A 26,530-nucleotide genomic window follows, 5' to 3' on the forward strand; every position below is an offset into this window, starting at 1 on the left:
CTATTAGGTAAAATCTACATGTGCAATGTCTAGTCCGTGTGTATATAGCAACTTAGGAGAAAGTATCTGATTATCCTGTCTATCTTGACAAATTTAGAGTTCTATACTTAAGTCAACTTTTATCCTTATTGGTATTACCTATATGAAAGCATTTCCTTAAATTTTAAACAACTTAAGCTTAATTGTGGAACTATAACTATTTGATCTTTAACCCCATCAAAGACTTGAGAAGGAATAAAATTAGTTACCAGAGTAATAGGAAGTGCATGTTAGCAGCTCCCAAAAACTAAAAAAAAGACAGAGACAGTTTGCTACAACAGTCAACCATAATTCTCTGTGAAGTCAGAGAATCATCTTCAGCCTTTTCTGGCTCAGAATATTTGACAGACATAAATGTGAAGCAGGAACTATTTAGGACTTGCTTACCCTGTCTTGGTAGTTTAGTAGACTTGTCCTGCATTTAAGTTTGGCAGAATTTGTCTATCGTGAAGGAGGAGTATTTTCTTTACCCAAGTGGCTTGTTTGCCACATTTGAAGCCATCTCCATACGGAGGTTCTTTGATGCTCACGATCTTCTTCAAGTTAGCAGGGATACTGCTAGGAGATAACCTGTCTCATTGTCAAAGAATCTTTAAAATAATAAAGACATTTTAAAATGCCATAATCTGTAAGCCTCTGAAGTTTTTGAAGACTTACCTGTCTACAAAGTCATATCTATCTGTTAAACCTAGGATGTATAAACCTGTGATAAATTCGACTAGTGTCTGACATGACTATGAGTTGATTAACAATTAACAATTACCTAATACCCTAATCAGTTTGCAATAGCAGTTTAAAAGTATTGGAAGTAACCTTGAATTTGTATCAATATACTAAAGCTTATACCAATGTATCAAAAATAGACTTATTTTTGCATCAATATGCAAAATCCTATACGAGAGTTAAAATTAACCTTATTTGAGAATAACAAATAAAACCCTAAGTAGAGTAGATTCAATAACCTACCTTTTGTCTTATTATTCCTATAAGATATCCCTGTATCCCCCTTTCTTTTTAACCCCTTTTCTCCTTACCTAAGAAAGAAAGATAGAGAAAAGGAAAAGAGAGGAATCCCTGAATCTGATCTTGTTTTTCCCTGAGTAAGACAATTAATTTATAAACATCTCCCAATGAAAATAAACATTCATAGGCATAGAAAAAAAAAAAAACTTACCCAACCCCCTTTAAGGAAAATTGGACTTTGTTCTCATGGTGTTCTTCTAGCTGACATTTTGGACAGATAAAAATCCTGTTAGGGGGCCCAAAGAAAATTGGGGAAAAAATGGTTAATTAAAGAAGCAATAACATTTGTGGTCCAGTCTTTGAATGTTGAGAAATTTCAGGCTTAATAAAATTCCTGTTTGGAACAGTCTAAAATGCTGGATCAATTAAGATTAGTAGCTTTCTTCATAGCTCTCTTGGGAGCAGGCTTTGATGAGAAACAGCAATTGAAGCAGTTGAGGGAGGAACAAGCAGAATGCTGGAACATGCAAGATGCTGGAACAGATGTGTCAATGTCTCAGCATGCTGGAAGGAGGATTCAGTCAGGTTTGATCCAGCATCTCCAGTGTCCAGTCCTTTTGTTCTGCAAACATATAATTTCTCACAAGCATTATACAGTTCTAAAATTATAAATGTATGAGATGTTCAGGATGAAACTAAACTGTAAACCAATTTTATCTATCCCAGTTAAAAGAATGGCTTAATATATTTTGAGGATATTATAGCCAAGGATTTATTGGCCATGTATTGTTGTATGTGACATTTTTTATGCCTCAGTCAGTTTTAGAGTTGTTCTCATGTGAAGGGATTATCAATTTATGTTACCTGTTATGTTTGGTCTTGATTTCTCTCTTCTTGTGTGGCCAAGGTCTTCAGGTTGTCTTTCTCTGTCATATCTGATTTTAGTTTTGAAGGAACCCATAATTTCTTTTCTCCTGTATGAACATACACAAAACCTCTTTCCCAGCGTAACACATGTGAAGTTATGGTATTTTTGAAATATATAAGCTGAAATAATTTGGCAGTTTTTTTCTATAACCCAGTGTCTCTTCCCAGCTGTTGTTTGTTGTTCATTAACATTTAAGAAATTTAAGGTCAATAAAGCATTATGTAATCTATTTCTGGGTTTTTTTTAATACCCCTCTCTGTTAAGCATGTCCCTTAAAGTATGATTGGATCTTTCAATGACTGCTTGACCGGTAGAATTGTGAGGTATACCTGTTACATGCTTTATCTTGTAATATGTAAAAAATCCTTCCATTTTATTAGAGGCATACGCTGTAGCATTATCAATCTTAATTTGTTTAGGTATGCCCATAATTGCCATCACTTCTAATAAATGCATAATAACCGAATCAGTCTTTTCAGAACTTAAGGCTGTTGCCCATTGAAACCCTGAATATGTGTCTATAGTATGATGCACATATTTCAGTTTACCAAACTCTGTAAAATAAAGCACGTCCATTTGCCAAATTTTATTTCTTTGGTTACCTTTAGGGTTACTTTCTGCAGGTAGTGGAGTTTGTTTATATAAAGAACAAGTGGGGCATTTTCTCACAATTTCTTTGGCTTGTTGCTAAGTGATAGAAAACTCTCTTTTTAAACCTTTGCTGTTAATATGGTGTTTTTTATGAAATTCTGAGGCCTCTAACACACTGCCTATCAATAGTTGATCAATTTTATCATTGCCTTGTGCTAGAGGGCCTGGAAGACACATATGAGATCTGATATATGTTATATACAATGGATTATTTCTATTTCTGATTACTTGTTATAATTGAAGAAACAGTAAAGTTAAATCAGAATTATCCTGAATTAGATCAGCAGTTTCTATATTCAGAACAACTCTTTCTGCATATTGAGAGTCGGTGACTATATTAAGAGACTCATGAAAATCTGATAACACCAAGAGAATTGCATATAATTCTGATTTTTGAACTGAATCATAAGGACTTATAAGGACTCTCCACCACTTTACTCAGATTTTCTGACTTATAACCTGCCCTTTTTGATTTATTGGCATCTGTATAAAATGTGGGAGCTCCAGAAATTGGAGTTCCTTTTACTATAGGAGGGAGAATCCAATTGGTTCTTTTTATATACTGAAGTATTTTGCTTTTTGGGTATCTGTTGTTGATTTCTCCCAAAAATTCACAGCAAGCTCTTTGCCAATATTCGTTGTCTGCCTATAATGACACAATCTCAGCATTGGTAAAGGGCACTACAATTTCAGCTGGATATATTCCAGCCAGTTGATAAAGTCTCATTTTTTCCTTTTAGGATCAATTCAGAAACCGTTTCTATATAGGTTTTAAATTTCTTTGTTTGTGCCAAAAACATCCCATTCTATTCAGAGGGAAACTCAATCCTCTCTCTGCATAAGAATTCCTGTGGGAGAACGAGTGGAAGGCAAGATAACCAAAATACAGGCCCTCTTTGGATCAATATGGTCTATATATGCATCTTGTAATTTCTTTTCTACCATAGCCAATTCCTTTTCAGCTTCAGCTGATAATGTTCTTGGACGATTTAAGTCCTTATCACCCTGTAAGGTTTGAAATAAGTTACTTAGCTCTTGAGTAGCTAAACCAATTTCAGGCCGTAGCCAGTTAATATCTCCCAGCAATTTTTGAAAATCATTAAGAGTTCTTAATTGGGTTCTTCTAACTTGTACTTTTTGTGGTTGAATTTTCTGTGGACCTATTTTGTATCCTAGGTAATTAATAGAATCTCCTCTTTGTATTTTTTCAGAAGCAATCTGTAATCCCCAACAAGACAAAGTTCTATTTATTTCATCATAAATATTTCTAATGTTTTCATATCTGAATAAGCTAATAAAATATCATCCATATAGTGGTGAATTATGGATTGAGGAAATTGCTTACAAATTATCTCCAACAGCTGTTGTACAAAGTATTGGCACAAAGTAGGACTGTTTAACATACACTGCGGTAAGACCCTCCAGTGATATCTCTTTATTGGACAGCTTCTATTCAAAGTGGATACTGAGAAAGCAAACCTTTCCCTATCATGTTCATGTAAAGAAATTGTGAAAAAGCAATCCTTTAAATCAATCACTATAATAGGCCATTCCTTAGGTAATACAGAAGGCAATGGGATTCCAGATTGTAACAATCCCATTGGCTGAATAATTTTGTCAAATTGCTCTGAGATCTGTTAACATCCTCCATTTGCCAGATTTCTTTTTAATGACAAATACAGGAGAATTCCAAGGGCTTTTGGACTCCTCTATATTTTGAGCCTCCAACTGTTCCAGGACGAGCTGTTCTAGTGCCAGTAATTTTTCTTTACTCATAGACCATTGTTCAATCCAAATAGGTTGGTCCGCCAACCACTTGGTTTGGGGTTTTATTAGCAGTGGCTTCCCAACATGAAGTTGAAAAGACAGCCTCTGTTGTATTTTGTTATGGACAGCCTGGACAGTCTGTAACTGTTTTTGATGGCATATATATATATATATATATATATATATATATATATATATATAATTTTAACTTCTTTATCAGGAGTATTGCCTGTTTTTTGGCTTGCTTCTAAAATTGGGGGGATGTTAATCTGGATTTTCTATTGTTGTAACAGATCTCTTCCCCATAAGTTTATGTCTATCTCAGCCACATATGACCTCAATTTTCCTATTTGACCTTCTGGTCCTGTTCATTTAAGCCACCTGACACTTTGTTTTACTTTAGATCAAGTTCCAACTCCTTAGAATTGGATATCCGCCTCTTGAAGTGGCCAATTTGGGGGCCAGGATTTAGGAGTGATAACTGTGACATCAGCCCCAGTATCCACCATGCCTTCAATTTCAATATTATTTAAAATTATCTTTAACTTTGGCCTTTGATCATTTATAGAGGTTTGCCAATATATTTGTTCTTTTGTTCCCTCCTGTTTTTTTTTTATTATTATTATTTATCTATAGAACCTGCTCTGGCCTCACTGTCTAAGCTTTTAATGCTTATTCCCAGAGCTGCATTGGGGCCTGTGAGAGGCCCCTTGGGTGTTTTTTGATAAAGGATTACCCCATTTATCTGTGACTGCTCTACAGTCACTAATCCAGTGTCGACCTTTACCACATCTTCTGCATATTCTAGGAAGCAGAGGCTCCCTTTTTGAATTATTTTGGTTTTCCTGGTAACTTCTTTTGTAGCAACCTTGCCCATCACAATTAAGATATTTCCCAAGGTCTTTAGGGGTAGCTTCTCCTATCAAGGTCAAACTGGGTGAATGAGGTCTGATGTCAATCGCACTTCGAATCCATTCGTCTATTGGAGCAGATCTTGCTCTTAATGGCCTATTGCCTTTTTGCATTCAATATTAGCATTTTCAAAAGCTAAAGATTCTGTTAGTGCTTTTCTAACTAGTGGATCTGATTTACTTCTTTCCACAGCTGACGTCAATCTTTGCAAAAAGTTAGTGAATGTTTCACTTGGACCTTGTATGACCTGGGAGAATGGCTCAAGCCTTTTTCCTGATTCCTCAACCTTGTCCCAGGCATTTAATGCTGCTAGGCAACATAATGCTAAAGTTTCTTCATTATGTACATCTTGTATCTCTGTGTCAGTTTATTGGCCATCACCAAGTAGCTGTTCCTGAGAAACACCAGCACCTTCGGCTCTATTTTTGTGTGCTATCTCTCTAGCCTCTTCTTCTCTCCACCATGATAGCCACTGTAAATGTGGCCCACATTCTAACATTGCCTTTGCCATATCCTCCCAGTTCCTTGGAATTACTCTACATCTGATTGACTAGGAAATCTGCATTTGTTTTTCAAATGGTGAATGCATTCCAAAATTAGTGACACTTTCCTTAAATTTCCTCAGATCTAGCACTTCCACAGGGCGCCATTCAGCTTCAAGACAATCCTGTGGATGATCATCATCTGCTGGACTCTGCTGTATACTGACTGGATAAGCTAACGTTTGTTTTCTAACCACCTTTGATTGGCTTTCTTTCTTTTTATCTTTTGCCTCTGCCTGAGTATTTTCTTTACTTAGTATTCTAAACTCTTAAGGTCTGCACCCATATTTCATACCCATCTCTCTATTGTTTATTATGTTCAATAATCTTTTGTCTCTCTTGTTTTATGCTTCTCTTCCAACTTTTAATTTTTTCTTTATATTGTTCTAGTTATTCTTTGTGTTGTTCCAGGATCTTTTCTAAAACCCCTCTCCTATCTTCCTGTTGTTCATCCTGTTTTGTAAGTTTCTGTATCTCTTGTTTTAGGTCCTGTTTCCAACCTTCATTTCTTTTTCATATTGTTTTACGTGTTCTTTGTATTGTTTCAGTGTCTTTCCTAAAGCCTTTGCCTTTGAGAAGACATAAAAGGCTAATCCAATGATTAAAGTTAAATTAATGACTATGAATGTAACCATTGTCATAATTTCTAAACTTCCCTTTATTTCTGTCTTAAAACTGTAGACTAGATTATCAGCCTAGCTCCCAGAAGTCTGTTTTATTGTGTCTTCCATCCTGTTAGACTGTAGCCAGTTTTGTTAAGTCTCAGGTCTGCTCACAGTAAACTCCTGGGCCGATTTAAGAGTCTCTCAAAGAGACAGTAATAGACATGGGAGTTTTTAGGTTTTAAGTTTGGGTTGCATCAGTGGGAGCTTATGATAAAGTATGATTTAAAGGGTGTGGATACTTAGATTAGTTGGGTGCCATTTGTTGTGGCATAACAATATTTATTATTGATATAATAAATCTCAACCACTACAAAGAGGTTTCCATGTGCAGTCTTCATTCTCTTTTTATGTTTGTGCCATATTAGTTGACTTCTGGTTGCTTTTCAACACATTTGGTACATGATGGGAAATGGAAAGCCAATCCCCTCTGTATTGTTTTATTTTAAAATAGTATGGATATTCGTGCATTCTTCTAGATGGATTTTGCTGCCAACTTCGGAAAGGGCACGGTGGGATTCTAAGGGGAAAAGCAGTGCTCACGTGTTAACTCATGTGTTACCGTGGGATGTGCTGAGTGCCAGTCTCCCTGAACAAAGCACACTCAGTCTCACCATGGTGTCATGGAAAGTTCATCTCTCTCATATTTCCTCTAAAGTTCATTTGTAGGCATTTCATAAGCTTTGTTACCACTGCAAATTATTTTATGTAATTGACTGGATATTCAACTCTATGGGTCTAGAGCCTCAAAAACATACCTGAAAATAGAATTTAAACTATGTCTGTTCAGTATCTACCTAGAACCTAGGAGGGGCATTGCATGGAATTGTCTTAAAGAGGCAAGCAATAAACCAACAGAGCACACCTTGGTGAGCTCACGCCCACCTGGACCTGCCATAGTGGCTCTACCTGAAACTCTTTCCTCCTTCTACTGTCATGTCTGGCCATTGGCCCAGGAAATTATTTTTCAGAACATAGGGTACTAGTTTCTTCCTGTTACATTTTATTATCTCAGGAAGCTCCATAAGGAGAAGTCTCCCAGTCTCTGTCCTCAGAAGGTCCTCTGTGCTGTTAGCTGGTGGACCCTGATCCAGTTGCTTACAGTCCTGCCCCTTTAGTGGCTGCCTGGATTGCAGTCAGATTTTCATCTTCATGGATGAATTTTACATGCTCTGCTCAGTCCCCAGCTTTAAGCTCTCTCTCTTCCGTGCTTCTGTTCTTCATCCATTTTCATCTTGTTACACTTTATAAATCTTTGTAATCCATCTTAAGTGTTTGCTGGATCAAAACAAGCTTGAAAAATGCTGAGATGAGCTCATGCCTTATAATCCATACTCTAATCCATTAAATCGAATGATAAATAAAATTTACCATGCCACAAAAAAGAGGCTTATTCTTCGATTAAAAAAATTATATGCTTTAAAATTACAGATTTGTGTTACTGTGGGAGTGCGTGTGCTCAGATACATGCTGTGTTATATGTTTTCAAGTGTGCGGGTATATATATGCCCACGTGTGTCCACTCATTGGCCAGAGCAGGACACTTGGTGTCTCCTTTAGTGCTTTGAGACAGGTCTTCACTGAACCAGAGGCTAGTAGCTGTTCGCGTAAGCTGCCTGGCTAATGCGTTTTAAGCCCTTGCAAGGCTCCAGCCTCCTTGCTTCAATTCTTGAGTGTTAAAGATTCAAGCTCATGTTCTCGTGATTACAAAGCAAGTGTTCTCACTTACTGAGCCACGACCTTATCCCCACGGGCTGGTTTTTGAAAAAGTGTTAGCCACAGTTTTCAAAATCAATCTCATTGCAAAACGTACTAGGAAAATGGTTATACAGATAAGCCTCAGACTTTAAAGATTTACTAGAAAATATATACTTCGTGAGAGTTGCTGTATCAATAATGGTCATCTGCATTTGAAATGGCTATTTATTCTCGGCGTTTTGAGCTCATGTCTAGAAACATACTTTCTTATCAAAGATCTGCTCTACTCTCTCTGTATGATTGTTTCCTTCTCAGAGATGAAATTTTCAAGTTATATTCATCTAAAACAAGTTTTGGGTGACCCAGTGTTAACTTATATGTGGTGGTGTGTGTGTGTGTGTGTGTGTGTTGTTTGCATGCGTGAGTGTGCATGTAGGCAGGAGTGTTGAGGTCAGACATCACAGGAGCACCGTGATGGCGTTTTAGGTATGTCCCAGGGATGTGAGCTCATGTCTTTATGTTTGTGTGCCAAGCGTCATTGCTTAGTCCGTGTTCTACTGCTGTGAAGACACACCTCGACACGGAAACTCTCAGAAAGGAAACCATTTAGCTGAGGTGGCTTACAGTGTCAGAGGTTTAGTTCATTGTTGTTATGGAAAGGAGCGTGGCGGTGAGCAGGCAGACGCGGTGCTGGAGAAGATGCATCCCCGGGCAGCAGGAAGAGAAAGGGCCCTGTCTTGAGCCTGGCAAACCCCAGAGCACACCCCCAGTGCACGCGTCCTGTAAAAAGGCCCCACCCCCCAACCCTTGTCCAGTTGCAGGCCTGTGGGGGCCATTCTTACTGAAACCACCACAGGCAAAGCTGCAGTCCCTAATCAGTGTTCAATTAAGTTAGAAAGGACTTTGAAGTACCGGAGCCCCTTAAATCTTAAAGCCAGACAAGGTGACTGAGACAGTACAAATCGACTGCGCTTATCTAAACCAAGTACTAATTACCCGACTTATTCTGGATACCAAACAGGGACAATGAGAGTCCCGTTCCACCGCAGGAAGCAGTTGCTGCCGGCCATCGTTGCTGATTTCTTAGCTCCAAGACGCCTGAGCTGGTCTCATCCACAGTAACCTCGTGCCGGGTGGAGAGCAGGTGAGGTCCTGGTAGACCTGGAACCTGAGCACCGCACAGCAGCACCCACAGATGATGTCTACACACAAACCGTTTCTAATCCTTTTATTTGAAGTTATGACATCTGCCAGCGCCCGTCTTAGAGAGCACGCAGAGACAGTTTCTGGTTTGGGTGCTCCTGCGTTCCTCTGGTGACTACAGAAAGCGGTAGAGGTCGGCCTCTCTGCTGCGCAGCTTCATCAGGGTCCCCGGGTGGAACATGAGGTCCACGATGTACTCTTCGGGCGGCGGCAGGTTCCCTCTCAGGCCCTTCCGAGCCTCGTTCAGCAGCGTCACTTCGTTCCACCCTCGGCTATACTCACCGCGCACCAGGCAGCAGCCCACCCCGATTTTATCAGCCAGTGCCTGAGGGAGAGACAGCACACCTCGGCTCAGGGCCGCGGGCAAGCCGCTGCGGAGAGCCTCGCTGGGAGACTGAGAGTTAAACACAGGCATGCGCACACAATGTTTGACGGAAAATGGAGGAGAGTGTGGCAGGAGCGTGGGCTGTCCCTGAGGCCTGGCTGTCAGTGTGTACAGCGGTGCTCTGGGAAAGGGCGCTGCAGGCCGTTATGCAGTAGAGCACCAGATGGAAGGTTGGAGGGCAGCTATCCCCAGGCTCCAGCCACAGTAGGTGGTGAGACTGAAGCAAGCCTGATTCCCAGCCGGTCAGTTTTGCAATGCAGAAGGCACCATGGAAGACCCCAAACTGCAGCTAGCTCTCTAGCTTTCAGCTGCTACCTCACTGTAGGTTGTCTTTCCAGGGTGCCCGGACTTTCCCTGGTTTAGAGTTGTTTGTTTGTTTGTTTGTTTGTTTTAAGTGAAAGGGAACAGAGTACAATTCCAAGAACCCAAGAACAAGTTATCAGCACAAAGGGGATTTATTTGCCCTAGAGAGAGAGGGCAGGAAATAAGAGACAAGACAGGAGACAGAGGACTGGGGGGAAGAGGAAGAGACACTTGTCAAGCAAGGAGCAAGAGACAAAGGACTGCTTCTGGATGTAGAGGAGACAGATGTGGCCCATAGACAAGTGGCAGTTTATAAAGGTCAAGGGAGAAACCATGTGTTAGGGTGAGGTTTTTAATTTTGTTTGGGCATGATAATTAGGTGAGCATGGGGGCTTTTGACTTTATCACTTTGCTGGCTGGACCTTGGTAGTCAGCCTCAGGAGAAAGTAGGCAAATAGGGGAGTAGACCGTGGTGGCTAGCTTTAGGAATGTTATCTGATGGTTTTCAGGAAGGCAGAGCGAACGGGGGAGAAGGGCCAGGCCTGCCAGAGGCATGCTCTTGAGTGGGCTAGAGTCCCTTCGTCAGGCATCTTTAGAAACTTTTCAGCTGTTCCATAATGAATGAAAGAGCTTGGTTACGTTGCCTGGGTTTGCATTTCAACTCAGCCCTGATTCTTACCAACTAGTGAGCTTAAGCCTCAGGGTTTGCAAGCCCAGGCTTCCATTTCTTCCTCTGTGGGGTGGAGAGCAGCACGGTACCTTCATGGCTGCGTGATGGAAGCCAAATGTACAGAGTAAGCCCTGAACAAAGGCCAAGTAGCCCCAGAGGAGAACTGTGCTTTCGTAGTGGGCATATTTATACTTTAATTGGATGAATTGTATTTCAATAGTGGGTGCATTAAAAAAAAAAAAAACTGGATGTTTTAGTTACTATGCAGTGACTGCCCCAAACTGCAGTTTGGAATAGGACAAAATGATACAGACTTGGTGGTCATTTTCAGGACTCTTAGGTTTTGATTTTGATACCGTTTGTCCTGTAGCTCAAGATGGCCTGGAAAGCAGTCACCACAGAACAAAAGTATAAAAATCTATCACCCTTGTAGTCCAGTGGGATACAAAGACTGTGGTAGGCCGTTCTCCAGAGTATGAGACTGATGTCCCTATGTCCTGTTAAATCACTACAACAGGTTGCTGGCCCCACCCTGTTTCCTAGACTGAAGCTGAGGGCAGGCGGTTTCTCAAGGTGAGTGCACGAATCGACCTGACAGGGGAAGCAGACAGCCTCCTGGAAACAATCTGTGAGTTGGTGAGTGAGTGAAGGAGCTTGTGTCTGGAAAGCTATTCTCCTTGTACTGTGGATCACACAAAGGTCTCCTGCTCACAGGGAAGGGGAGCTGGGGTGGGGCATAGTTGTTGGAGAGTCCTGGGAAATGCCTGTGGTGAGCTGGGAAGGGACTGATCCTTACCTCCTCCTCCTAACGCTGGACACCCCTGTCATGTTCTGCAGCCTGTGTGTCAGAATGGACAGGACTGACCTGATTGGCACGGCATCTGTGAAAGATGCAGGAGAGGAAAGGAGGGAATTACTGAGCCTGAGGTCAATATATCTAGGCTTCCTTAGGGCAGGGAGGAAAGCCAAACAAGGGCCATCAGTCTGCAAGAAAATGGGACAAAATCTACATGTATGGAGAGTTCAAAGAGCAAGAGAGTCAGAGAGCACTGTGCTCAGGATTTCAGTGGTGCAATGGTCAGCAATTAGCTGCATGACACGGGTAACCTGTGAGAGCAATGAGTTCAAGTCAGCACAAAGAGTTAGGGATTACATACGTGTGCAATGCCCCTACCCCCCAGCTCTGCATGCTGAAGTCCTAAACTCTAATGTATTCTGAGTGAGGTGAGAGTTTGGAGAGATGACTGGGCTTAGAGGAGCTAATGAGGACAAGGCCTCCCTCCCCAGAAATTACTGTCCTTACAAAAACAGGAAAAGGCGTGGGGGACCACACCTTTAAACCCAGCCCTCTGGGAGGCAGAGGCAGGCACATAGATCTCTGTGAGTTCAAGACCAGCCTGATCTACAGTGTGAGCTCTTCAAGAGACTGGAGTATGTAGAGAGACCCTGTCTTAAACAAACAGATAGGAAGAGTTAAGAACTTCAGCTCTGGGAGGATGCCTCAATAATGCAGCTGACTGCAAACCAGGAAGAAATCCCTTTCCAGACGCAAACTTTTCAAGGTCACATTGACTTTGGACTTCTCAGCCTCTAGAACTATGAGAAATAAGTATTTGCTGTTTAGACCTCCCCTGTACACCAGTGTACGGGGTTTTGTGATAGCAGGACCATAAGGTGCTAACATGGGAAAGTGATCTGATATAGAAAGTTCATAAAGGGAAAACAGATGATGTGCTGGACAGTTTTACATCAACCTGACACAGCTAAGGTCATCTCAAAAGAAGGAACCTCGGACTGGAGAGAGAACTCAGAGGTTCAGAGAACTGGCTGCTCTTCTAGAGGTCCTGAGTTCAATTCCCAGCACCCACATGGTGGCTCCCAACCCTACAGTGAGATTTGGTGCCCTTTTCTGGCATGCAGGAGCACATGCAGGCAGAACACTGTATAAATAAAATAAAATAAAAGAAATCTTTTTTTTTTTTTTAAGAAGGAACCTCAATTTAAAAAATAGCCTTCATAAGATTGAGCTGTAGGCAAGCCTGCAGGGCATTTTCTTCATTGGCAGCTGATGGGAAAGGCCCAGCTCATTGTAGGGGTGTCATCCCTGAGCAGCTAGTCCTGGGTTCTACAAGAAAGCAGGCTGAGGAAGCCATGCTGAGCACCATTCCCCCAGGATCTCTGCATTAGCCCCTGCCTTCAGGTTCCTGCCCTATTTGAATTCCTGTCCTGCATTCCTTTAACAATGGACTGTGATGTGGAATGATAAGCCAAATTAACCCTTTCCTTCCCAACTTGCTTTCAGCCGTGGTGTTTCCTCTCAGCAACAGGAACTCTAAATAACACAGATGACCATCTGGAAGAGTCTAGTTATTAATAGCAAGAGAGAAGAAGGTAACTAGAGAGTGGTGTCTGGGGAAATGGATGGTCAATGACAAACCAAATCCTTTGTTGTATTAAGCAAGACAGACAATGAGGTGGTCACTGTAGCCCCTACCAGAGACTAGAGCAAAGGTCAGGGACAGAGAAGTAGGGAATGAGGTATGTGCCAAGAAATATCATGGTCAGTATAACTCAGAATTTTAATCAAGGGTGAGATTTACATTTGGTAGAATCAATGTGAGAGGTGTTTAAATACTCAGTGTAAAATGTGTTCAAGCCTAGTTCCACATGGCTGAGCTGGGTAAGCTCTTTTCTCCAAGTACTAGCTTTGCCATTTACTAAAGTAAGGGTTACAGTGCTGGAGCGATGGCCCAGTGGCTAAGCACTGGATGTTCCTTCAGAGGACCTGGGTTCAAGCACCCACATGGCAGCTCACAACTGTTTGTCACTCCAGTTCCATAGGCTCCGGCACCCTCACACACATACGAATGCAGGCAAAACACCAATGCTCATAGAATAAAAATAGATAATTAAAAAAATAAAGTAAGGATTACTAGCAAATTTAATCTTTGCTATTTTTGTGAGTTGTTACAGTTATATGAACAAGGTCCTAGCAAATAGCACAAATGACAACTGTCGTGAGGGAGAGGGCTCTGGTTGTAGACATTGCAAGAACAGACATAGAGTTTCTATGTGTACATTGCAGACTTCAGCCTGTCTAGAATCTAGATGAAGGAACAGGTGATAAAAAGAAAGGACTTTACGACAGGAAGAAGAACCTACAGAGCAAGAATTCCAAGGACGTAAGAAAGGCATTTAGATGATGAGTAGGACTGCTGTGAAACCTGAGTGAGATATAAATGGATGAAATGAGATTATGGTGGCTTTGCTGGCTAGTTTTACGCCAATTTGACACAAAGTATAGTTATCAGAGAGGAGGGAGCTTCAGCTGAGAAAGCGCCTCCAGTAGATCAGGCTGTAGGCAGCCTGTGGGGCATTTTATTAGATAGTGATTGATGGAGGAGGGCCCAGCCCATTGTTGGTGGTTCCATCCTTAAGCTGGTGTCCTGGTTTCTATAGAAATGCAGGCTGAGCCTACATGGGAGCAAGCCAGTAAGCAGCACCACTGTATCAGCCCCTCTCTCCAGGTTTCTGTCCTGCTTGAGCTCCAGTCCTTACTTCCTCCAGTGATAGACTACAACATGAAAGTGTAAGCCAAATAAACCTTTTCACAGCAATAGTAACCCTAAGACAACGGCTAATGGTGTCTATCTGCTTGGAACACACCTTGGGAATATCTCTAAGGGTCTTTCCAGACAGGTTTAACTGAGGAGGGAAGATCACTCTAAGGTCCTTGTGTGAAGATAAACCCCAAGCTACTGTAGAGACACCAGGATGTCAGAGTTAGTAAAACCATGGGACATCAGCCAAGGAAAGTTGCAGATACAGAATGCAGCTTGCCCAAGAGCTATCAGTCATGTGCTGCAGACAAGTTGGATGAGCAGGGTTCCAGAAGCCCAGATGATTGCATTACAGGCTCCAAATGCTGAACATGGTGTTGCAGGAACTGATGTTTTCCCTGTTGAAACGTTTGCTTTGGTCTTTCAAGGCAAGGTTTCTCTGTATAACCCTGGATGTCACTCTGTAGAACAGACTGGCCTGGAGCTCAGAAATCTGCCTGCCTCTGCTTCCAAGTGCTAAGCGCCACCATACTCAGCTTTCTGTTGAGTTTTGATCTTACTTTGATCCAATATTTTCTTACTGTGTTCGTGTTCCCCCCTTTTAGAATGGCAATGTTTATTCTGTGAAATGATTGTCAGAGTTATGCAACCTGAAAAAATGCTTTTACAGGAATCATAGTTAGGATTTTGCTTTGACTCTTAGAGTAGACTTTGGACTGTGGGTTTTTGTACAATGGTAGGACTGTTAGGATCTGAGGAATTCTTACAGATAACTAAGTGCAGTTTGCATTACAAGATGCCTGCAAGGCTTTCAAGAATGAGACATGGAATTTTTTTTGCTTAAAATGATGGGTATAGTTAGCAAATTGACACGTGGTAGATTGAGAGTAGTTCCCCATCAACTTGATGGGCTTTAGAATCACCTAGTAGACACGCCACAGAGTATTTATAAGAAAAGTTTAACTGCACAGGGAGGAGAGAAGACACTCTGAATGCGGGAAGCACCATCCCATGGGCTGAGGTCCAGACTGCATAAAGGAAAGAGAAGAACTGCATGCCAGCATTTCTCTCTCTGCTCCTTGACTGTGGTGGAGTGTTACCAGATGTGGCTCTCATACCTCCCCAGGCCCTGGTAGACTGAGCTCTCTAACCTTTCTTCCCTTAAACTGCTTCTTGTCAGATGATTGGTTGGTGACAAAAAGGAGAAAAGTCACTATTACAGAAGTTTATAAGTACTTGGAAGATGAAAGAAATTTAATCTTTCAGTCTGTAGGGTGGGAAAACGTTTTCTAAGTTCCTACACAATGGATCAAAAGGCCACACTCTCTTAAGCCTCACTTCTCGGTGAATGGTGCCATCTTCTCTACTTGCCCTGTCCAGAACCTGGAGGTCATTCCTCATGTCCTGGGAATTCTCCCCACCATCTTCAGGCAAATACCAACTCCTTTCAGGTGAAATCTCTGCTTCATTCTCCTTCCACATGGAGCACCCTCAGTAAGGATCACTTGACCCGCCACCTTCTAAAGGCTCATCCTGTCTTTAGTTCTGTGTCTGTTCTAACTTGTTCCCCCTTCTGCAGCCTGAATGGTCTTTCAGAATTATATCACATCACACACACACACACACACACACACACACACACACACACACACATACACACACACCCCACTTACAACTTTCAGTGGCTACTCAAATTTTAGGGTGAAGAGCAGCCTCATTTGATGCCCCATATCAGGCCTTTGAAATGCATACACTCTCTCTTTCTTTTCTTCTCCCTCCTTCTCCTGCTTTTCTATCTAAATGATATCCTTTGCATTTCTTAAATGGAAGCTAATTCTTATACCAGGGTTATTTTATGTGTAGATGTTTATTTATTTATGCACATGCACTTTTTTCTCTATGTGGATCCTGAGAACCAACCTCAGGTCATCTGCTTTGGTGGGGAAGTGCCTTTATCAGCTGATCTACATTTCTGGCTCTGAAACTTATATAGTGGAAGTTTTGGGTTCTTTGTATATTATGTAAATAATTTTTTTTAATCCTGAGTGTGGGATTTTAGTTGGTCCACAGTTTGCCCACACCTGTTATGATAACTGTCACACGTGGGGCATGATCTTTGCCACCTGCCACATGGAGGGGGGATCGAGGTCTAGGACTTGGAGTACAAACGTGAGGCCAAGAAAGAGGCTATATGGTGTGTGATGGGGTTTGGTGTTGGTGTGCAGAGAGGAGCAGTTTGGAGGGAACAGAAATGGTGTGGTGGTGGAGCAGACAGATGGAGAGAAACACTTCAGCTGAGTCTGCGGTTGATGGACGCTGGTATGGAGCCCTAAAAGAATCCCGAGGTCCTAACTAGCCGGGAGAAGTAAAGGGGTCTGGGCCCCTCTTCCCACTAACCTTCCCTCTCTCCTACCTAAGGTTGGGGGTTGGTGGAAGGGAGGGAGAGGCCTAAACACCCCAATAAAGCAGAGTTTTAAAGGAGAGCGCACCGGTGGCTTTCTGCTCCAGCCTTGTCTTTAAAGGGCAGAGTCTTGCTCTGCCCCCGGCAGCCTGAAACTAGAAAATATTCCCACCTCACCCTTCCAGGAACTGGAATAACGGGTGTGTGAGCCCCACCACGCCTGACACCTGAGGGAACCTTGCGTGGTCTCTAACAGAATTGGCTATGTGTCATTCCTGTCTCTGAACCCTTCTCTGATATGACCGTGGGGACATAGGTACCTCTTAACTGCACGATCCATCACAATACTGCCACTGACCTCCAAACTCTGCAAGATTCTCTGAATGACAGGAGGTAGATGATAAAAGTTGAGTGAATATCCTTCCAGCAGCCTGGCAAAATGTATATGCAGGTGCATATGCCTGTGTGTGTTTGTGTATGCATACATACAAATACATATAAATCAAATGCATATAAATGCAAAGATTCATGTTAATGTTACCAACTGATACATTCAGGTGAGATAAAGACAAATTTTTTTTTAACCTAATGGAAATGAGATAAAACATTTTAAATACCTTGAAAAGCAAAGCTCGATGATAAAAGATTCCTTTCTTGATATATCCAATTGGTATAACATTGGATTTCAGTTGATATTTCAATTCACTTATATGAAGTTCCCAGCTGAAATCAGATAGCTTCTCTTTTGGAATCTTACCGCCCATTTTATCTGCCACATATCTGTGTCCATTACAGTGAGATTAAAAAAAAAAGTCAGTTTTAATAATTTATTTTGGATCTTTTATGCAATATTATATGTAAAAGCTATATTTCCTCTGTTTTTTTTTTTGCTTACTTAAAAAATAAATACTTAGAGGAAAAAAAACATGCTTTACAATACTGAGACAATCACAAACATATATAAACTGAAATTCTGCTGATTTCATTCAACACAAAGAAAATGAATGCTAAGATCCCAATTGATATAACACCAAATGACTATCACACTAAATATAAATGTAGTTTCAAAGTTTTATCTTACTGTGAACAGTATTAAGTGTTTTAGTCTGAAAGTGAAGGCTTTTTACCAATTTTCTTCTTTCAGAAGGAATTTAAACTCAAAAGCAAGAGCAAACCAGTCAAATTTCTCATTACATTCATGGGCATTTTCGAGTATCAAGAAAAAAGGGCCTGTTCTTTTGAGACACGATCTCAGTGTGTGGCCCAGGTTGTAGTTGCCCGCATGGAGCCCATCCCGCTTCTGTCTTCTAAAGACTGGGCATACACCAGTGTGTATTACACGGGTGTAGTCCAGTGTGAATTTCATATTTTTTCCTTTAGGATTAATCTTTTTAATTGTGGAAGATAACACATCACAGAACACTGACATCAAAGAAGAGTGGAAAAGAAGGAGGAAAGAAAAAAGGTATGAAAGGGTAGCAGATGGGTGGGAGATAATGAAATTGGAATACTTTCTTTCCCCCAAAACAATACGATTGTATATGATGGTGTCAATAAATACTTTTCTAAAAGGTCTCTATAACTAAGAACATAATTAGGGGGAAGAAAAGAAAATTTGAAAATTTAAAGGAAAGATTAGCCTTTCTTTGGCTGTACTGTAATGAATAATATCTTAAAACCCCCAAACACAATAACAATAACAAACAAACAAAAAACACCAGAGCAAGTAAACAGAAGCAAAGGAAAACTCCAAAGCTTAAAACAAAACAAGCCAAAGGGCGGAGGAGCAGAGCCAGCAATCCACCTGCCTCCACCGCTCCTCGGGTGGTGGGACAGGCCTCTGGGGCCACTCTCTTGCTTGCTATCTAGCATCGGTTCTACTTTAAAAAAGTGGAAGTGATGAGCAGAGCCTCCGAGGGAACTCGGTGTTGTGAAGAACTGGACAGATGTTCACAGGACCCGAATCTTAATGACCCTGGAAATCCTTTAGAGCCAAATCCTTTACAACAGCCTCGTTCTGCCTCGTCCTGGGTGACAGAAGTCAGGGTCTGGCCTCTGCGAGGCTGGCAGTCGGCACTGCCTGGTCTGTGGACTGCTGCCCGAGCTGGAGTGGCCAGAGCTCCCGGAGAGGCGGCCTCTGTAGCTGGAGGAGCAGCTCCGCTGCTGGGTCGTGTCATTCGTGGAGCCCACCCCGGGGTTCTAGTCATTCCTGCTCGCTTACAGGCCTCATGTTAAGGCGGAAGGAGCCCAAACACGGACAGGGCACTTCCGGGGCTTACACTGAGCTCTGCTTTGCCCAGCAGCGAGCTCTCAGAATGCCCAAAGTCCACTCCAGAGATAGAGCAAACTAGCAGACACCCATCAGAAAAACGGATGCTTATTTGCGTTAAAAGAAGGGGAAGGGGAGAGTTTGTAGAGAACTCACAATAGGATGCCTTTAAATGGTGAGTGCCCCATACAACAGAGGAATGATTTAATTCTTAAACACAGGCTTACTCATAACCTCGATAAGATTATACCAAAGATGCTTCTTAACAGCTTAGCTAGGCAACAAAACAAAAAAACAAAAACAAACAGGTGTTTGTCTCCAAACACCTTCAGCTCTGATTTCACAGAAATGTAGCTTAACGAAATGAAGAGCACCCATAATTCATGGCTTCTGTGTTGGAGTCATTGGCTCAAGCGCCGTGAACCACTGCGGTTTATCTTGTTGGTTTTATTTTAAATTAACTTAAAAAAAAAGCCAACCACTAAAACTTTTTTAAAATTCAGAAACTAAAATAAATGTACGGGGGCGGGGAGGGGAGGGACTCACTTGGCAAGAGCCTCAATCTGTTCCTTAATGTTGACGATGGGCAGTATTGATTTGGTCACCTCGTACACATACACACAGAATTCAGGGTCAGGAGGAGGGTACCATTCTCTGTCCAAGATGCCTTCCACCATTTTGGGCACTGTCAGAATCTCTTCTTCTTCCTTTACTTTTTCTTCTTCTTTTTTCCCTCTTCCTTTCCTTTGAGAGTAAACAACCCCATATCCAGACAATTAAATGACCAAATACTAACTATGCACGGAATTGAAAAGCATCAGAGGAATAAGGAGAGGACAATTAATCAGAACAAAATACAATGACACATATGAATGAAAATACCATGATAAAGCGTGTTATTTGTATGCTAAAGTTAATTTAAATTTAAAAAACCCTAGAGACAACTCAAATGTCCTTCGGTAAGAGATAGCGATATAGCACTAAACCCATACAATGAAATATTTGTTAAGAATAAAAAGGAATAAACCACTAGTACACAAAACAATTTGTTAGCATCTCAAAGGCATTATGCTGGATGGACCTTATCAGTGTCCTATAAAAATTATCTTTGGCTGGACCTGGGGTAGTCCATGTCTTTAATGCCAGCACTTGGGGGCAGAGAGATAGGCAGATTGTTGTGGGTTCAGGGCCAGCCTGGTCTACAAGTGAGTTCCAGGCTAACCAGGGCTATCTAGGGAGACCTTGAAAAGACAAAAACAACAGGAAAGCACCACCGCCAAGTCCTGGTATCTAAAAAAAAAAAAAAAAAAAAAAAAAAAAGAGTGAACTGCTGTATTAGGGACAAGATGGGGAATGCCAGTGTTGGGGCTCTGGCATGGCTGAACTGTTTTCTATTTTGACTGTGTTTTACACAAATTCCTTCTTTAAAATTCTGTAGAATTTGAAACAAAAAGCAACTTTGCAGCATGTTAATTAAAAACTTTATTGCTTGTTTTTTGAGACAGAATTTCTCTATGTAGCCTTGGCTGTCCTGCAACTCTCTCTGTTGACCAGGCTGGCCTTGAACTCCGAGATCTGCCTGCCTCTGCCTCCTGAGTGCTGGGATTAGAGGTGTGTGCCACCACTGCTTGGCTAATAAAAAGCTTTAATTGTGCTGGGTATTCTGCTTACATTTCATGAGAGTTATTACTCAGTTTTACACCTATTATCCCTAGCATGGGGGCTGGACTAGCTTGGTCTTCACACACTCCCGTTGGCTAACTTGGCTGGCTGATGATGCCATGATCCACTTCCTGCTAGGCACCCTTCTCCTAACTATGTGCTCTAAGCCTTTGCTCCCTTCTCCAACAGTCCGCTATCTTTACTTTGCAGTATCTCCAGCTCTGCCACGCCACCCCAGGGGAATACTCTGCCAGCCTTTTGCCAAGGTGTGGCACTAGCTGAAAAGGACAGAGAACTGACAGGAAAACAAGTGACTCTATCCTAGGTAATGTTTTTGTTGCTGTAATTAAACATCAGGACCCAAACCAACTTTTGGTAAGAGAGGAAAAGGCTTATTTCAGCTTTCACCTCTCAGGTCACATTCCATTAACGAGGGACACAGTCAGGGCAGGAGCCCGAGGCAGGAACTGAAGCAAAAGCCATGTGGAATGCTGCTTCCTGGCTTGCTCCTCATGGCTTGCTCAGCCTGCTGTCTTACACACCCCATGACCTCTAGCCCAGGGATGGCATGGCCCACAGTGGGCTGTGTCCTTCAACATCAGTCACTAATCAAAAAACAAACAAATAAACAAAGAAAGAGAGAAAGAAAGAAAGAAAGAAAGAAAGAAAGAAAGAAAGAAAGAAAGAAAGGAAGGAAGGAAGGAAGGAAGGAAGGAAGGAAGGAAGAAAGAAGAAAGAAAGAAGATGCCCCACAGACATGGTTACAGGCTGCTTGGGGCATTTTCTCAGGTAAGTTTCCCCCTTCCCAGATGATTCAAGCTGACAGAAAACTTCTAAGAGGTTTTCTCTAAGAGGAAGGGGGAGATGTCCCTTGATTGTCTCCATGGTCTGTTTTCAAGGAAATCACGGAAATTGAAAGGATGTAAGAGTCTCAGGTGAGGCTCAGCCTTCTCACCTCGCAGCCAAAGTGACCCCAGACTCTAATGGCCCCTCTTTGTATTTTTTAGCTTTAGTAATTTTTCCTCTTGATAATTTAAAGGGCCAAGTGCAATAAAGGACATTATTTACCAAAGAATGGTGACCCCACACTCCTGTGGGGACAGATCAATAGGTCTGTCCAAATACCCTTGGATGGGGGTGGGGTATCTGAATGAATGAAAAGACCAAGTCCCAAGGGTCCAGGTAGGTCAGCGTGGGGCTTCCTAGTCCCCCTCTAGGGGTCAACCAGCAGTGACAAGTTTAAAACTCAGCTGTAGCTTTAGGGGACGGAGGGATTCTAAGTACTTCTGCTTCTAGCTCCCTCTTTTTACTGACCTTAGTTCTACATTTCAACTTTTCTAGCATAATTTAGCCACTATTTCTGTGTAAATAAGCACATCAATTTTAAGGTAAAGGAACTGCTGCTTCAGCTAAACACGCCACACCCTTCCTTGTATGCGCAGATGCAGATCTTGCGTTCAGGGGTCTAGACTCTCACAGTATTAAGATTAAGCAACAGATATTACTGAAACACTCATTAACTAATTGACAGGGAACTTAATGTGATCCAGATTCAAACGAGCCAAGACCCAGGCGCTAACCTGGGGAGGCAGGAGCAGCACCTAAGTTAAGTAAAGTACAAGTATTGAGTTTACATTTCAATGAAGCAAACTAGGGGTGGGAACTATTTATCTTTACCCGTTACTGACCACACAGGGTAAGAGGAACAAATCAACTGAAGTTCACATGAAGTTTCCTTTTGAATATTTTGAAAAAAGAAATCAAAGATTCCTTCAATTTTTGTTAGTCAGTACAAACCATTTTTCTCCCCTACCCCACTTGTCGGGCAGTTAGCCCAGGGTGGTACCCAGCTCTCTGTGAAGCCTAGGCTAACACTGGACTGCTGTTCTCCCTGCTTCTACCACAGCGTGCGGGACTGCAGGTGGGACCAGACTGTGTGTGGGGAACACCGTGCTGGGTTTATGTCCTACTGGGGACTGAACTCGGCTCTCTGTGCATACTAGGCACACACTTCACCCACGGAGCCATCTCCCCAGCCCCAAATAGGGTATTAGAATACATCAACCACAGAAGCACAAAGCACACTGTAACTGTTCCAACCATCCAATCCATCTCTTTCTCCCTCCTTTGAGTTCTTCGCCCTAAGGTTGGGTGGGAACACAGCTAGGAGAGGACGAGAGAGCGCCATCAGGAAAGGGCAACTCTCCTCTCGCTCCTGTTCCCTAGGGGCAGAGTAGTTGAGGACAAGTGCTGTCCTTTTTGAATGACAGCCACTGTAGTACTCGGTGGTAGTAGTTACCAGGGTAACCTGACTTATCCAAAGACAGGAGAAATTCTGGGTAAAATTTTCAAAGCCAGCACAGACCAAAAGCAAACACTTACAATACAACCCAGGCTTTTTGCCTCATTCAGTGTGTAGGTTTCAAAAGTCAGTGCTGGGGCTCAAACCCAGATATGACACTTGCTAGGCAAAGTCTCTGGCAGCAAGCTACCTATGGCTGGAGTGTGGCTGCTAAGGAGGAGATTTTATGTGCGAGGTTGTGGCTCTGTGTGAAGTCCACCATGGAGATGCCGGGTTCCACGGCCGGCACAGGGTAACCAGAAGCTCCACCTCCCTCCATGCACCCTTGCTGCATAATTACAAGTTGTCATGCTTGAAATTGGGAGAAGAAAACAATGAGTTTCCTACCTCGATCCTTTCTCTTTGGTCGCACCTCTGCTAACGACAGTGTTTCGTCCTGATGCAGGCTCTGACTTTTCTTCTGTGGGAGATCCAAATCCAGGGCTAAAACGAAAACTGTTTCTCTCTTTTATTATTTGAAAATCACACAGTTCATTCTAGTCAAACTAACATCGGGCATAGAAGATACACCTTAAAGAAGATAATCGTTAGAAGGCCCTCTCTCTTCCTTTATGCTCGGGTTCAGTCACCACTGAACAGTCAGGGCCTATTCTACCCACAGTTCAGGGGAACAGCCTCAATCTCAGGTCCTCTACCTCCAATTCCCCCCAGACAGCTTTGTCACATAAGTTTGCAAAACAATTATGCTGCTCAATCCCCATAAAAAGAAAATGAATTTAGTAGCCACTCTAGGTGGGTTGGTTGAGTTTTGATAAAATGTGTCCTTACTTGGCCTTCTCTTTGCTTCCCCTTCTCAAGGAGGCTGAAGAAGAAATGTTTCGTCCATAGGCAGGATCTGCGGATTTGTCCTCCATAGACGGAGGTGGAGACCTAAAATGTTGAAGTTAAGTACAAACTAAAACTTGTCAATGGTAACTTTGTCCTGTAAAACAGATTTTTTGGGAGAGTCATATTTGCAGAAGACTTTCAATGGTGCCATACTATTTTTAAAAATCATAAGGGAGAAGTTAAGACACAAATAAATTTAAAAACCTTTCCTGAGCCTGAACAGGAAATACTCGTATGAAATACGTAGCATGTTGGTAATATATAGATATACAGGTTCATAGGACTTGGCTGTAGCTCGGCTGGCAGGGGATTTGCCTTAGCACGCACAAAGCTTTGGGTTTGATCCTTGTCATGATGTAAATCATGCCTGGTGGTGCACACCTATAATCCACTCAGGGATGGAGGTGGAAGTTCAAGGTCATCCTCAGCTACAAGAGGGTTTGAAGCCAGCTTGTGCCACAAGTGATCCAGTTTAAAAAACCAAAAAGTTGGCAGCCCGCGTGGTGACGCATACCTTTAATCACAGCACTTTAGAGGCAGAGATCGGTGAATATGACTTCAGGGCCAACCTGGGCCACATAGTGAGTCCCAGGCCAACCAGAACGACACAGTAAGACCCTGTTTATTTGTTTGTTTGTTTGTTTTAATTGATGCTTTAGTTTTTAGTTCTACCATTTATTTATTATAAGAAAATTGACGGGTGGTCATTGCATGCTACTACACATTTCTGGAGACTAGTCAATTTTTATACACTTCATATTCTTTGGTTATTTTCCCAAATCCATTGAAAATACAGGTAGTTCCATGTCAGGCTGAGTTTATGGACAGCCCTTACATTCAGTGTTAGATACAGCTGGGAAGAAGCCATACTGGAATTTTTATGTACTTGTATATTAACAAACAAAAAACTGCATGCTTCCCTCTCTGCAGTACCCCACCCCAAAGACTCACGTGTCAGATTTATTGTTGACTAACAGAACAGCACGTTGATCATTCACCTCCTGTAAGCAGAGTTCCTTCAGGGGCAAAAGTTTGGTGCCAGGGTTTATCTGTGAGATAATGTGAACACAAAAGTTGATCATCTGCAAGTGTTATAGTTAAAACATGAGTGCTGACAGAAGGGTCTAATTCATTCATGTGCACACATCCTGCAGATAGATAATAAAGAAGCAAACCAAATGGTAGGTAAGTAGATGATAGATATATAGATGACAAGATGATAGATAGATGATAGATACATAGATGATAGATAGATAATCTCTATACATAATTAGAGCCAGAAGCCTGAAGCTTGCAGACACACTCTCCTTTACACACACATTCTTTGCTGTTTTGCCCTCAGCCATTCCATACCATAACTGTTTCCACGGTCCCTAGAAGTATTTGTTCCAGAATCTATCTATATATTCCAGGGAAGACTTTGCCTGTGAAAGTACTGTGGGCTGAAACCGATTTCTCCAAATCTCACAGGCCTATCTAAGAGAAGCTGCAGCTGGAAGGATGGTGCAGCAGTTAAGAGCACTTGTTTCTCCTGAAGGGCACCCAGGTTCTGAGAACCTATGTGGTATTTTACAACTGTCTGTAACTTCAGGCCCAGAAGATCTAATGTTCTCTTCTGACCTACCCAGATAGCAGGCATATACATGGTGCCCATACATACACACAAGCAAACACAGGCATCTTAACAGAAAGGGAAGACATTTTCAGAGTCCCACTTCTAGACAAAAAACCACAAGCAGCTAATGACTGCTGGGAGAAGGGGATTCACCTCTCTCAGGGGTGAGCCTCCTTATTGGTTTCCAACGCAGAGTAATCAAGCCCTAAAATCACGTACACACAAACAGTAAAAATGGACTCAATATGTTCTCTCTCTCTTCCCTTTTGTTCTATCAGTCTGTTAATCTAACAGTCCATCATCCATCCATCAAACCATCAATCCATCGATCCACCTATGTATACACATACATATGTATGTGTGTATGTAACAACAAGAACAATAATAATATTAATAATAATAATAAAAGAGAGGCTGTCAACTTGAGAGTACAAAGGCACGAAAAGAGTTGGAGGGTAATTTTGCCAGCCTGAGGGAAGAGGGCAGATAGATAGATCAGCCTCTTTGTCTCCTTGTGATCAAGTAGTGGATGCTGTTCCAATCCAAGAGAGTTTCCATGATCTTTTCAAAACAATTCAAAGCAATTGTCTAAAACCAAGACAGATCCTATCATTCATTCTATGAGGATCCTGTTCCATTTCCCATTTAAGACTGAGGTCTTGCAGCGGTCCTCAAGAACTATATGGTCTGGGCTCCTTTACTCATTTGATGTATTGGTTAATAATAGCATCTCTAGTCTTCCATTTTATCAGCTCAGCTCTGGTCTGCAGCCCATCCTGATATTCCTTAGACATGCCAAGCACATTTGCCATTATACCTCTGCTCAGAAATTTCTTTCCCAGATAACCCCCAAGCTAGCTTTCCCCACTCTATCCAAGTTTTTATTCATACATCATGCTCAGTAAGGGCTGCCTGGCCACCCTTTTAAAAATGGCAGCCGCAGCTCTGTTGCCTCATAGTTTTTAGATGCCTTCATGCCCTCTGCTCCACCCTCTCTTACACCCCACCCAGCTTTAGCATATTGCTGTGTCTGCATATTCCTCCCATGGAAAGGAAGCACAGTACGTACAGAGTGAGTGGATCAGAATTCTCCTTTATAGAGAATATTGT

At 42.1% G+C, this 26,530-nt stretch overlaps 1 protein-coding gene across 2 annotated transcripts in view; it reads right to left on the minus strand.

Moving 5' to 3' along the window:
* Positions 1-9,375: 9,375 nt before the first annotated feature.
* Positions 9,376-26,530, minus strand: part of Armc3 (armadillo repeat containing 3) — a 90,483-nt gene continuing 73,328 nt past the window's right edge. For both annotated transcript variants that reach the window (XM_021652249.2, XM_060372381.1), the window contains 6 exons: positions 24,757-24,854; positions 23,746-23,847; positions 23,305-23,412; positions 19,500-19,697; positions 17,302-17,464; positions 9,376-9,690 (listed from right to left, as the gene is read on the minus strand). In XM_021652249.2, coding sequence (XP_021507924.1) covers positions 9,481-9,690; positions 17,302-17,464; positions 19,500-19,697; positions 23,305-23,412; positions 23,746-23,847; positions 24,757-24,854 — 879 coding nt within the window. In that variant the 3' untranslated portion in view covers positions 9,376-9,480. The remainder of the gene's footprint in view (positions 9,691-17,301; positions 17,465-19,499; positions 19,698-23,304; positions 23,413-23,745; positions 23,848-24,756; positions 24,855-26,530) is intronic.

Source organism: Meriones unguiculatus, chromosome 19, assembly GCF_030254825.1.
Source record: "Meriones unguiculatus strain TT.TT164.6M chromosome 19, Bangor_MerUng_6.1, whole genome shotgun sequence".
Lineage (NCBI taxonomy): Eukaryota > Metazoa > Chordata > Mammalia > Rodentia > Muridae > Meriones > Meriones unguiculatus.